General features: G+C 43.7%; 1 protein-coding gene across 1 annotated transcript in view; it reads left to right on the top strand.

The window, feature by feature from the left end:
- The window catches only part of LOC124622940 (probable cytochrome P450 301a1, mitochondrial), a 216,917-nt gene extending 204,142 nt beyond the window's left edge, over positions 1-12,775 (top strand). The window contains exons 9-10 of the mRNA XM_047148730.1: positions 2,702-2,896; positions 10,933-12,775. Of these exons, the coding sequence (XP_047004686.1) occupies positions 2,702-2,896; positions 10,933-11,043 (306 nt within the window). The 3' untranslated portion in view covers positions 11,044-12,775. The remainder of the gene's footprint in view (positions 1-2,701; positions 2,897-10,932) is intronic.
- The last annotated feature ends 612 nt before the right edge of the window (positions 12,776-13,387 follow it).

The raw sequence follows: 13,387 nt of genomic DNA, 5'->3' as shown, positions 1-13,387 counted from the left end.
GACTTCAAAATTATCCTATAAGGTTTCTGGTTTTACCAATTGAGGTACGAACTTAAAAATATTGACCTCCCATTGGAACCAACAACGCTCCGCAGCTTGACATCAAACCGTAACCACCGAAGCTGCCGAATTTAACAGCTCCGATCCTACCACTAAGATAAACAAAAGCTAACTGGATACAATTCGCCCGCTATCTCAGCACAAAATCCATCCTGTTCGCGATGTCGCCTCCTTGGATGATTCCATCATTTACCTGACAGAAGAAAATGTCCATGGCACCAAAGCTGGCGATCACGACCACGACCAGACAATATACCAATTAGAGCAAATTACAACCCCTCCTTGAAGAGCTAAAACATCAGAAACGAAGGGGCCGAAGACTGAAGCTCCAGATTAAACGAACAGACTATAATTTAAGCAAAGCCTTCGGGAATGGCGCACTGAGACCTCGGAAGACGTGATGAATACATGTCCGAAAAAACAGACACCACATACGTATAATTACGTTTATACTCCAAACCAAGGAGGAGTGGCAGTTAGTCAAGATATTTCATCACAGAAAGCACCTAGATAATCCCCGGCAACGCTGCAAATACTAATCCAGGGTGCTTTTGCCGAATAAGACTCACTGGGAATAAAACACTCTATCATTGACTCAGCAAAACGAGCGCGAAGCCAATGAAAAGCGCGTAATTAGCAATCTAGCGCAGAGACCTAACTACAATAGAATCCATGCTGACCAACCATCAGCAAAGTAAAGGCCATCATCAGTGTTCTAGTACCTCTCAAAGCACCAGGCGCAGACAAAGCAGCCTATGAACAAGTGACGCATCTACGGCATAAACCACTGGTTTGACGGCAATTTATGACACCTGGCTCCAGAACGCACGTTTACCCAGAAATGTGGTGCATGGCACAAAATTGTGCCGATACCAAAGCCTAACAAGGATCCAACACAATTCAAAAATTACCGGTCCATTATCCTCCTTACTTCACTGGGCAAAATATTCGAAATAACCATCGAAAGGAGGACTGAAGGATCTCTGACAAGAGATGATACAGTATGACCGGGAGAAATGGGTTTTCAACGGAGTATTTTCACCGAAGTAAAATTACTCGGAATGACAGAGTAGATGACTAGAAACTTTAACCTGAATAAACTCGCACCAGCGATAAACTTGACTGTGAAAACGCATACGGCAAGGTGTGACGCCGAAACCTTGTCGTCAAACTTCGACAACAGAGAACGATCCTGGATTGTGATATTAAACTAAAAAGAAAATCCATGTTCGTGAATCAGTTAGTTTTTTAATTAAGTTCACTCGTTAGTAAGTAGGATGTTTGGCTAGTTAGTTAGCTAGTCAGATGATTTGTTTGATAATTAAAAGCTGTGTGGCCTCATGACCACGAAACAAACAAAACTTATCCGAATCTGCGGAAAAAATTATTTGGGTCAACATCTGTAAAACTCTAATTCCTCTCTCTCTTAAACCCCACCCTATAGGGAGAGATTCAGTTTTAGCGGTGAATAAGTATTTTTTATTTATCTGTAACCATTTTCCACGAAAAAATGAGAACACGGATTTTCTTGAATTACAGTGCCAACTACTAAGAATCAAAAGAAATGTTTAAAACAAAATTTACGTAGTTTGTTATGTAGAATCTGATTCTGCAGTAAAAAATGGGGGTTCCCAGGGGGCTGGGGTGGCGGGCTAATTTTAGCACCAGCCGATGTCCTCCTCGAAAATAATCAACTTTGATTCTACACATTTTTTCGTGTGACGCTTATTTTTCGAGTTATTCTAGTTTGTCAAATTAAAATTTACACCCTGTATACAGCTAGAAAAGTGTCATAACTTATGAAAGCATGTAATTAGTCAGCATGTTACCTTATTTGTCGCCGGCCAGTGTGGCCGAGCGGTTCTAGGCGCTTTAGTCCGGAACCGCGCGACCACTACGGTCGCAGGTTCGAATCCTGCCTCGGGCATGGATGTGTGTGATGTCCTTAGGTTAGTTAGGTTTAAGTAGTTCTAAGTTCTGGGGGACTGATGACCTGAGATGTTGAGTCCCATAGTGCTCAGAGCCATTTGAACCTTATTTGTCGCTGAGAAACTGTGCTATAGTTGTAAGACTGAAAACTAACGGTGCTATTGCAGATTAAGTGATGTAAATGAATACCATCGACTGTGTATTAACGGTGGAATGTGGGATTCAAAAGTGGTTACAGCATTAAGCCCATTTGTTAGGTTCTCCATCTATTGCTTTGTCGATCCATGTCTCCCTCTCCTTCTCTCTCTCTCTCTCTCTCTCTCTCTCTCTCTCTCTCTCTCTCACCCCTTGTTTGTCACTGGCATGTTCTCTCATTCACACTCTCACTCTCATTCACTCACTCTCATACTCACTCAGTCTAGCTCACACTCACTCACTCACATTCACTCTGTCACACTCAGACTCACACTCACTCACATTTAGTCACACTCACATTCACTCATTCACATTCATTCTCAATTAGTCACACTCGCACCCTCTCTCTCTCTCTTTCTGTAAGTGTGTCTGTCTGCCTATGTGTGTGTGAATGTGTGCATGTGCGTTTGTTTTTTCCCACTAGTGAACTGCTACCTGCTGTTGGTGAGTGTGGGTTGTTCCCCCAGCAGTGCTGTGACTTCGGGTGCTGAGAGCGGCCGGGCCCCTTGTGTTGCAGACGCAGGTGGTGTTCCAGCACTACGTGATGGGTCGGTCGGAGCGCTACTTCCCGCAGGCGGGCCGTTTTCAGCCGGAGCGCTGGCTGCAGTCCCGTACCCACCACCCGTTCGCGTCGCTCCCCTTCGGCTACGGCCGTCGCATGTGCCTCGGCCGCCGTTTCGCTGACCTCGAGATACAGATGGTCATCGCAAAGGTAGGAAGGTTTTGGAGCACATACTGTATTCAAACATTATGAATCACCTCGAAGGGAACGATCTATTGATACGTAATCAGCATGGTTTCAGAAAACATCGTTCTTGTGCAACGCAGCTAGCTCTTTATTCGCACGAAGTAATGGCCGCTATCGACAGGGGATCTCAGGTTGATTCCGTATTTCTGGATTTCCGGAAAGCTTTTGACACCGTTCCTCACAAGCGACTTCTAATCAAGCTGCTGGCCTATGGGGTATCGTCTTAGTTGTGCGACTGGATTCGTGATTTCCTGTCAGGAAGGTCACAGTTCGTAGTAATAGATGGCAAATCATCGAGTAAAACTGAAATGATATCAGGTGTTCCCCAGGGAAGCGTCCTGGGACCTCTGCTGTTCCTGAGCTATGTAAGTGACCTGGGTGACAATCTGAGCAGTTCTCTTAGGTTGTTCGCAGATGATGCTGTAATTTACCGTCTAGTAAGGTCATCCGAAGACCAGTATCAGTTACAAAGCGATTTAGAAAACATTGCTATATGGTGTGGCAGGTGGCAGTTGACGCTAAATAACGAAAAGTGTGAGGTGATCCATATGAGTTCCAAAAGAAATCCGTTGGAATTCGATTACTCGATAAATAGTACAATTGTCAAGGCTGTCAATTCAACTAAGTACCTGGGTGTTAAAATTACGAACAACTTCAGTTGGAAAGATCACATAGATAATATTGTGGGGAAGGCGAGCCAAAGGTTGCGTTTCATTGGCAGGACACTTAGAAGATGCAAGAAGTCCACTAAAGAGACAGCTTACACTACACTTGTTCGTCCTCTGTTAGAATATTGCAGCGCGGTGTGAGATCTTTACCAGGTGGGATTGACGGAGGACATCGAAAGGGTGCAAAAAAGGGCACTCGTTTTGTATTATCACGTAGTAGGGGAGAGAGTGTGACAGAGATGATACGCGAGTTGGGATGGAAGTCATTAAAGCAAAGACGTTTTTCGTCGCGGCGAGATCTATTTACGAAATTTCAGTCACCAACTTTCTCTTCCGAATGCGAAAATATTTTGTTGAGCCCAACCTACATATGTAGGAATGATCATCAAAATAAAATAAGAGAAATCAGAGCTCGAACAGAAAGGTTTAGGTGTTCGTTTTTCCCGCGCGCTGTTCGGGAGTGGAATGGTAGAGAGATAGTATGATTGTGGTTTGATGAACCCTCTGCCAAGCACTTAAATGTGATTTGCAGAGTAGTTATGTAGATGTAGATGTAGGAAAATACTGTAGAACTACTCCCATGTTACGTTAACCGGGACCTAGAAACGACGGAGAGTCTCCGTCCCCGCCGCAGCCGCAGTGGTCCACAACCCCACCACGACTACCGCAATCTACCCCTCCAGTGCCCCACACCGAACCCAGGGTTACTGTGCGGTTTGGCCCCCGGTGGACTCCCCAGGGAGCGTCTCACACCAGACGAGTGTAACCCCTATGTTTGGGTGGTACAGTAATGGTGGTGTAGGCGCACGTGGAGAACTTGTTTGCGCAGCAATCGCCGACATAATGTAGCTGAGGCGGAATAAGGGGAACCAGCCCGCATTTGCCGAGGCAGATGGAAAACCGCCTAAAAACCATCCACAGGCTGGCCGGCTCACCCGGACCTCGACACAAATCCGCCGGGCGGATTCGTACCGGGGACTGGCGCTCCTTCCAGCCCGGAAAGCCGTGCGTCAGACCGCACGGCCAACTGGGCGGGCCCTACTTCCATAATCGAGCCAGTACCTTATGATGGATGATTAACAGAAAATGTAGCACGACTTAACCATCACGATGACTAGTCACACGGTTTTAATTATAAACCAGAAAAAATCAAGCTGTAACCATGGAACTTTGTGATAGTTAGTCTTTCACTACATAGGCACCCTCCAATGACGAATGACTGGGTGGAAACCTTAGTAGCAGAAGTCTGCATTTTGGCTAGTCATGAAACGTTTCACCATGGAAATAATCTCGTCGGCGTTATGGAAACGTCTGCCATTCAATGGTTTCTTCAACTGAGGAAAGAAGTAGAAGTCACTGGGCACCATGTGAAAGGGGGGGGGGGGGAGGGGTTAGAAGAAAAATTTGTTGTCCCAAAGAAGCAGCAAGTGGGACCGTATCCTGTGAACAATGAACTGGAGCCTTCTCGTAAAACAAAATTACCCTCTCAGACTGCCTCCCGCTGTGCTTCGTCACAATAACCTCTCGCAGCCTCGTCAGAAGATTTCGGTAATGTATTCCCCTACGTCTTTTCCGAGCATATGCTAGCACCAAACCATGGCAGTCCCAAAAAGCCCTCATCATGTTGCCTGTTGATGGTTGGGCCTTAGCCTTGTTCGGCGTGTTGTATCTACGGTCCCAACCAACCAACCAACCAACCAACTCGCGCACTCGCGCCCTGACCGTGACATCGCTGGCCACAGTTCCTGTCGTGGCCGTCGGCGTCTCAGGGCGTTACCACAGACGGAAGAGGTCGCGCCATGGCTGAGCTCGGGTCCGCAGCGCCCTCTGCCTTTCGCATATAAGGAGGAGCGCTGGCCCCGAGACAGACAGTCTATTGTCGATTGTCTATTGCTAGCCTTTCATGGAGTTTATAGCGGAGCCATTGCAGTGTGATATTTGCTATTGTATTCGACTAGGCTCAGTACACGGATTACTCTTGGATATTACTTGGACTTGTATTGCTGGTGCACGTTTCGTCAGAAATAAAGATAAGTTATCTCTTCATTAGCTGGCGCAATTCTTGGCATTAATTATTTTTCGGCCAACAGACATAGCTACATCCTGGTCACTACCCACGCTTAATACAATTTGTGGTGGCTGCATCAAAAGTACCGCCGAGGACCTTGGGTTTGGGAACCGTCACAAAACTACGATCGTGAAACAACATGTTTCCAACTGTTTGTTTGCTCCTTTGTTTCGGGGCCATATAGCCACACCAAGGATTCGTTCATCGTGATTAGATGGCTAAAGAAGTCATCTGGATTGGCCTTAATACGTTTACACGGGCTACCTCGGTTTGCAAGGCTTTTTGAATTGGTGTACCTTTAATTGATTTTCGCAGAATTAATGAACCTTTCGCATTGTCTAATCTTGGACATAAAAAAAGTTGCTGTTCATTGTGGTACAGATTCTGCAAGTGCTTGGTACGTGGTCCATAGTAGTTATCACATGCCAATGCATAGCTCATGCATTTCCAGGAATTTATAGACATGCTTCCAAACCGATGGAGCACGTATGGGACATTGAGCTATAAAGAGTCGTGCTGTAGGAATACACCGTCTGACACTGTAAATAGCAGGTGTGAAGGTATGCGTGTCACGAGCGACAACTTCAAAGTGGTCTGCAATTATCGTAGTGCCTCCGACAACGATCACTGATCCCAGGAGGAATTAAATGACAACCTGTCCTCCACATGACACTGTGTACTTTTAACGTCACATGTGCTTGTCAGGAGATCTCAACAACTCTACAAAATTACACATCCAGATGCTGCAATCGCCGTAATTTGAAAAGTGCTACTCGTCTCATCAGGTAACTTTTTTCCACTGTGGCATCTTGTAAACACGATATTTCTAAATTTACTGCAGACATAAGCGGCCCCTGTCTTAGTCTCAAATAATTAAACGTCGACGTTCTCCAGTGTCAGACTCTCTTTGGAAAAGATACGTAGGTGCCAATATCCTTAAAGCACTTCTGCTTCCTCCAGAACCGTTTTACTTTACATCGCCGCCAATCCGCTTCTTTAAGGGACACTTGCTCCTTCATGGTTAATAAACTATAATCGTTACGCACGTGGACATCCGACATATCTTGCACTTTCTACCGCTTTCTTTCTCTATTGGCCATGTAGCCGTGCGACACTATTCCCAACACGCCCTTGGTCGTAAAACTCACAAGACACGAAAGCTTTGGTGAGAGATCTGGTCAAAAATATCCGGATACTTATTAGTGAACATCAGCATGGGGTGTGTCCACCCTTCGTCTTTGTGATGACTTGAACTCTGCTGGAGACACTTCCAGTGAGTCTATGAATGCATGTGGAGGAATGGCAGCCCATTCTTCCAAAAAATCCGACCCGGGAGAATGTAGTGTTATTGGACTTTGGGATCAAAAGCGAATTCTACGTTCTAACTTGTTCAAAATGCGTTTCATTGGATTTAGGATGGGACTATGGGCAGACCAGCCCATTTCAGAAATGTTATTGTCCAGAAACCATTGCCTCACAGTTGCTGCTTTATGACAGGGTGCATTTGTCTCCGAACGGTTCCTCCACTGTACGCACTACATTGTACCCTAGAATGTGTTCAAAGCCTCCGAAGTTAATGTTTTTTTAAGCGGAATAAGAGGTTGCACCCTAACCACGAACCTGATACCTCATCACCATCTCCTCTGTACATGGCATTATACCCCACTACAAGTACTCTTCGCATTGCACGTGAAATGGGCACTGCACATACAACTGAGTGGCGAGTACTCCACGAACAACAATTACACAATCACCCACAACGAATCCATGCAACGCTTGTGACTGACTTTGCACCAAGGGTCGCGATGTGCCAGTGGTTGCTCCAACAATGGATTGATCGACCAGATTTCCTCTAAATCCTGCTGCTTACTATCGAGGCCTCATTTGATCGTGGGTGTATTTCGTACAGCAGGAACAGCCATGTGTGGGATCAGAAAACCCTCATGCTTTAGTAGAGTCACACAAGTACGTTTTGCTGTGAATATCTGACTTCAAGAGGAATATAATAATTCCAATCCCAAAGAAAACAGGTGTTGACAGATGTGAAAATTACCGAACTATCAGTTTAATAAGTCACGGCTGCAAAATACTAACACGAATTCTTTACAGAAGAATGGAAAAACTGGAGAAGCCGACTTCGGGGAAGATCAGTTTGGATCACATAGAAATATTGGAACACTTGAGGCAATACTGACCCTACGACTTATCACAGAAGAAAGATTAAGGAAAGGCAAACCTACTTTTCTAGCATTTGTAGACTTAGAGAAGGCTTTTGACATTGTTGATTGGAATACTCTCTTTCAGATTCTGAAGGTGGCAGGGGTAAAATACAGGGAGCGAAAGGCTACTTACAATTTGTACAGAAAGCAGACGGCAGTTATAAGAGTCGAGGGACATGAAAGGAAAGCAGTGTTTGGTAAGGGAGTGAGACAGGGTTTTAGCCTCTCCCCGATGTTATTCAATCGGTATATTGAGCTATCAGTAAAGGAAACAAAAGAAAAATTCGGAGTAGGTATTAAAATCCATGGAGAAAAAATGAAAACTTTGAGATTCACCGATGACATTGTAATTCTGTCAGAGACGGCAATGGACTTGGAAGAGCAGTTGAACGTAATGGTCAGTGTCTTAAAAGGAGGATATAAGAGGAACATCAACAAAAGCAAAACGAGGATAATGGAATGTAGTCGAATTAAGTCGGGTGATGCTGAAGGAATTAGATTGGGAAATGAGACACTTAAAGTAGTAAAGGAGTCTTGCTATTTGGGGAGCAAAATAATTGATGATGGTCGAAGTAGAGAGGATATAAAATGTAGACTGGCAGTGGCAAGGAAAGCGTTTCTGAAGAAGAAAAATTTGTTAACATCGAGTATAGATTTTAATGTCAGGAAGTCGCTTCTGAAAGTATTTGTATGGAGTGTAGCCATGTATGGAAGTGAATCATGGACGATAAATAGTTCGGACAAGAAGAAAATAAGAATGCTGAAGATTAGATGTGTAGCTCACATAACTAATGTTCAGGTATTGAATAGAACTGGGGAGAAGAGGAGTTTGTGGCACAACTTGACAAGAAGAAGGGACCGGTTGGTAAGACATGTTCTGAGGCATCAAGGGATCACAAATTTAGCGTTGGAGGGCAGCGTGGAGGGTAGAAATAGTAGAGGGAGACCAAGAGATTAATATACTAAGCAGATTCAGAAGGATGTAGGTTGCAGTAGGTACTGGGGGATGAAAAAGCTTGCACAAGATAGAGTAGCATGGAGAGCTGCATAAAACCAGTCTCAGGACTGAAGACCACAACAACAACAACAGCAACAACAACCTCATCACCATCTCCTCTGTACATGGCATTATACCCCACTACAAGTACTCCTCGTATTGCACGTGAAATGGGCACTGCACATACAACTGAGTGGCGAGTACTCCACAAACAACAATTACATCCGTATCACGCTTGTGACTGAGTTTGCACCAACGGTCGCGATGTGCCAGTTGTTGCTCCAACAATGAATTCCTCTAAATCCTGCTGTTTACTAACGTGCCTCATTTAATCGTGGTGGTATTTCGAACAGCAGGAACAGCCATGTGTGGGTTGAGGAAAACCCTAATGCTTTAGTAGTCACACAATCAAGTATGTGTTGCTGTGAGTATCTGGGGCGACATTGTAGACGACAATCTCATTGGGAAATATCTTCTACGTGGCCGTCTGAATGGTCACCTGTACTTGAGGTTCGTGCAAAGAGCTCTACATGAGTTGTTGGAGAACGTACCCTTGGCTGGTCGTGAGAGGATGTGGATACAACATGATGGTGCACCGCCTCACGTCAGTGTGGGTGCCCACAACCATCTCAATACTGTATTTCCTGGTCGCTGGATTGGGAGATCCTATTCCATTGTCTGCAGGTCACCTGCCATTAATTCCTTTGATTATATCTTATGGGGATGTCTAAAGCCCCTTGTGTATGAGACCCCAGTGGATACGAAGAAGGAATTAGTTGCCAGAATTGTAGCTGCCCGTGATGCAAAGTGAAACACACCAGGGATACTTGTCCAGATGCGTCAGAATTTTCTTTGCCGAAGTCATGCTTGAGGTTGATGCGCGTCGGTTCCAGCACGTTTTGTAAAATACAGTACAAATGGTACGCGCATTGTGTCAATGATGGTGATTGCAGTTAACTGTAACTAATGTAAATAAAAAAGTACACAGTATTGTGATTTTATTTCTATTATCCACTTAAGCTGGCTTCTCCGACCACAAGTCCCCTAACTCAAATTGTTCAGTGGAGCATCCTCTACAACGTGTTAAATTTTTGCACGCTCCACGGAAACACCCTGTAGACGTCGGAGAAAATCTTTGCGCTCACTTGAGACTGGTCTGTGAGAAGCATATGTTCACAGAAGCGTGCCTGAACTGAACCGAAACCTTTCAAAGTAGCGACAGTGCTTCGACGGGCCAGTTCAGATAGAACAATTACCATATCCAAAAACACCGCTGCATACGCCCTGGCGTTTTGTGCTCTTGAATTGTCCTGCACGAAATTATCATGTTCTTTTCGTTAGTCGTTAGTCGTCTGAAAAAAAGTGTTCCGATTTATTGCTCACGTACCAGAAGTTGAGATTTGATGGAAAAATATGAGTCCAGTAATTCGTGTTGCACTCTTTGCACACCGCACTCCTGTTTTCACATCATGATGAGGCTCTGTAACTGGCGAGGATTTTCATAACTCCAACGTCGGTTTTTCTGCGAGTTCACGTATCCTGATAAATGTAGCCATAAACCACCAGAACAACGATCATTTCAGGATCAACTTCTCCTTTATGTACAGATTGCAGACGCCGCTCCTAGTACTGTAGTCGAGCAACAGTATCTGAGTTGTTCAGCCGATGACACTCCAGTCTAACGTAAACGGTGCAATGATTTTTCTCAGACGTCTTTTCAAAGTCTTACCTTCTTTAGTTTTGACAGAACCTATATTTGGGTTACTACGTTCCGAAGAACGAACCAGAGCGTTATCGACTATTGGAGCCTGCCTCGCCGCTACAGTTTCCTGAGGGACGCCAGATACAGCTCTTGTGTTGTATATGAAACAACGTAGCACACTTTTTTCCATAAAATATTGAGTTGTTTTTTTCTGTGTGGGCCATCTAAGTTGTTATTGCGTGTTATGTCGTATGTAATTTGCATTGTTACCACTAAATTCTGAGCCAGGGTTATGTGGAAAATTATTTGAGATGGACGGAACGAAACGTGTCGACCTGTGTTGCAGATGGTGCAGGCCTTCCGCATCGAATACCACCATGAGCCGCTGCAGTACGCCGTGCATCCCATGTTCACCCCGGACGGACCGCTGCGGCTACGGCTGGTTGACCGCAAATGAACCGCTGGCCACTGCCGCTGAGTTTTCCAGAGACGCCATCAACTTGCCTGGCCTTTCCCGAGAGAGCGCACCTTTGGAAATGGCCTGAGTGAAGACATCTGCAAATTCTTCATCACCAACAACACCCGCCACGTCCGCTTTCGCATTTCATAGTGAAAGGCCGTTTACACAGCTGCACAGTTCCTGGTAGATTATACTGACCAGAAAATTATTGTCTCGAGAGTTCACTATATTACAGCACGTCAACGACCTAGCGACAGATTATCTGATGAGGAAATCCTAGTAATCCCTTACAAAAATCTTCGTTAGTCATTTTCACTATTATCATTATCACCACGTTCCCATCACAGATTAGACACTTAACTTCAATATCTACAGATCTCTTTCCTTCGTCTAGTCGCTCCACAAGTCTTTCCACTAGTTGTAATCAACAGTCCGATAATCTACCATTTATAAAGAGTGTCCTGTCTTAATTGTCTGTAGTCCATACTTTGATAGTTCATGCTTAAGATGTTCAGTTCTTTTCGGTGTCTACCAGTTATTATCAACTCTCTTTTCGTGTATCTTTTACCCCCAATTAAATTTCATTAGAGCCACCTAAATTTTCCGTCTTTCTTTTGTCCATGTTGAGCTACTGTGTGGACATTTTTCTGCTACTTGTTGCGTACGTTCCTAAAAAAAATGACTGTTTTCGGTATCGTTACTGGAATTGTGATCGTTCTTCTTACCAAATATGTAGAATAAATCGTCTGTTTTATGGTTCTTGTAATACATTTGAAATGTACTTCCAGAAATTTCGTTTTCGATTTACAGTGAATCTTACGAGTTGGTGAACAGATTTGTGTTGGTGAGTTATAGAGGATGCTTGTGTAGCTCGATAATCGGTGAAGAGAAGAATTACCGGCTGATTCTTCCATTTATGTATTAAATCTTCCAACAAAGACTGTACAGTGTAAGAAATGCACATACTTACTCCGGAGTTAATATTTGTGAGTACTGTTGTCTCAACATCGTCTACTGATTTTAAAGTAAATGTTTCTGGGTAGACATTTAATGATTTATAGAACGGAAGTGATTTGTTCATTAGTGTTAGGTCTTAAGAATGAAGAATCACACGATATTTCAAAATATGATGAGCAAAAAGCTATAAAGCTAAAGACAGAAAAGTGAAAGTCAATTTTGCACGCACTTCGAGAAAGAACTTGGAGATTTGACGAATGAACATTTTACCTACTGAATGTAAGGAAAACCTTACTCAGAAAATATTATTTCCTTTACGACCGCTATTTCTGGCCATCGTGCTACCTTCTTGCCATGCCATGGCCCTTAGCTCCAGTACCTGAAGGCCAAGAGCAGACCTGCTGAGTACACTTCCTTACGGAATCTTCTTTCTTCGTCACATCTTTAGACTCAGATTTCGGTTCTGGGTTTGGGCTGTGAACAAACAGAATATCTCTGTAGGGGAATTACTAGTGATGGAGAACATAGATAATACATGTACAAAATACCGTCTGTTAGATAATTGTTTGCATTTTCATGCCGATCATTGGAGAATACTTTAGATTTCCCAGTCGAATCATATTAGGTATTGAGAAGTAAGATCACAGACCAGACGTCTTAAGTAGCCCCATTAAATATATCTATTTAATGTAATATATACTGCCTTTAATGTTTGTATAACTTATACTGTACTGTAATGTAAGCTGTTTAGAATAAAATGATGTGAAAACTATTACATGAATTGTAGTTATTTACAGCATGGGTTATACTGGCACTCCATCACAATCCCCACCTATTATTCCATCCCGCCATCTATGACTCAAAGTTAACTAATGATTCACTTTTTTCATCCTAGTCACATGTCTTTAAGGATACAGGTGATTCTTCTAGCAAAAATGCAGCAGTTTTCATTCATTATCACTACACTAGAAAAAAGAATATTTCATACCGTGGGGAAAAGAAATCTTGTCTCATATTTGGCAGCTGTACAGTCTGCCCAGAAATCAAATAGTATAGAACTTGTGCAAAGAAATTTATCAAATGTTAGAGAGTATTCTGTCGGCAAAAAACAGGTTAACATTCGAAAGAAATATCAAAAATATCATGGGCACAAGCTGTGACGGACAGATATTTTTGCTGCGCCCATGAGACATTTTCACAATAGCTACTTGTTGCTCGTCCTCCAAAGAGCAAGTCTGTGATCTCTCTTTTTCCACGATAAATGGATCCTTAACACCAAGACAGGAGCGACCAGTGAGTGGAAGCATTACCACAGGCTCCAAAAACCTTACTACAACTAGTAATAATTCTCCATGAGCTTCTTATAAATTACTGCTAGCGAATA

This window comes from Schistocerca americana, chromosome 7, assembly GCF_021461395.2.
Source record: "Schistocerca americana isolate TAMUIC-IGC-003095 chromosome 7, iqSchAmer2.1, whole genome shotgun sequence".
Taxonomy (NCBI): Eukaryota; Metazoa; Arthropoda; class Insecta; order Orthoptera; family Acrididae; genus Schistocerca; species Schistocerca americana.
Note: the sequence above shows the minus strand (reverse complement) of the source record. Positions and strands in the feature narration are given on the sequence as shown.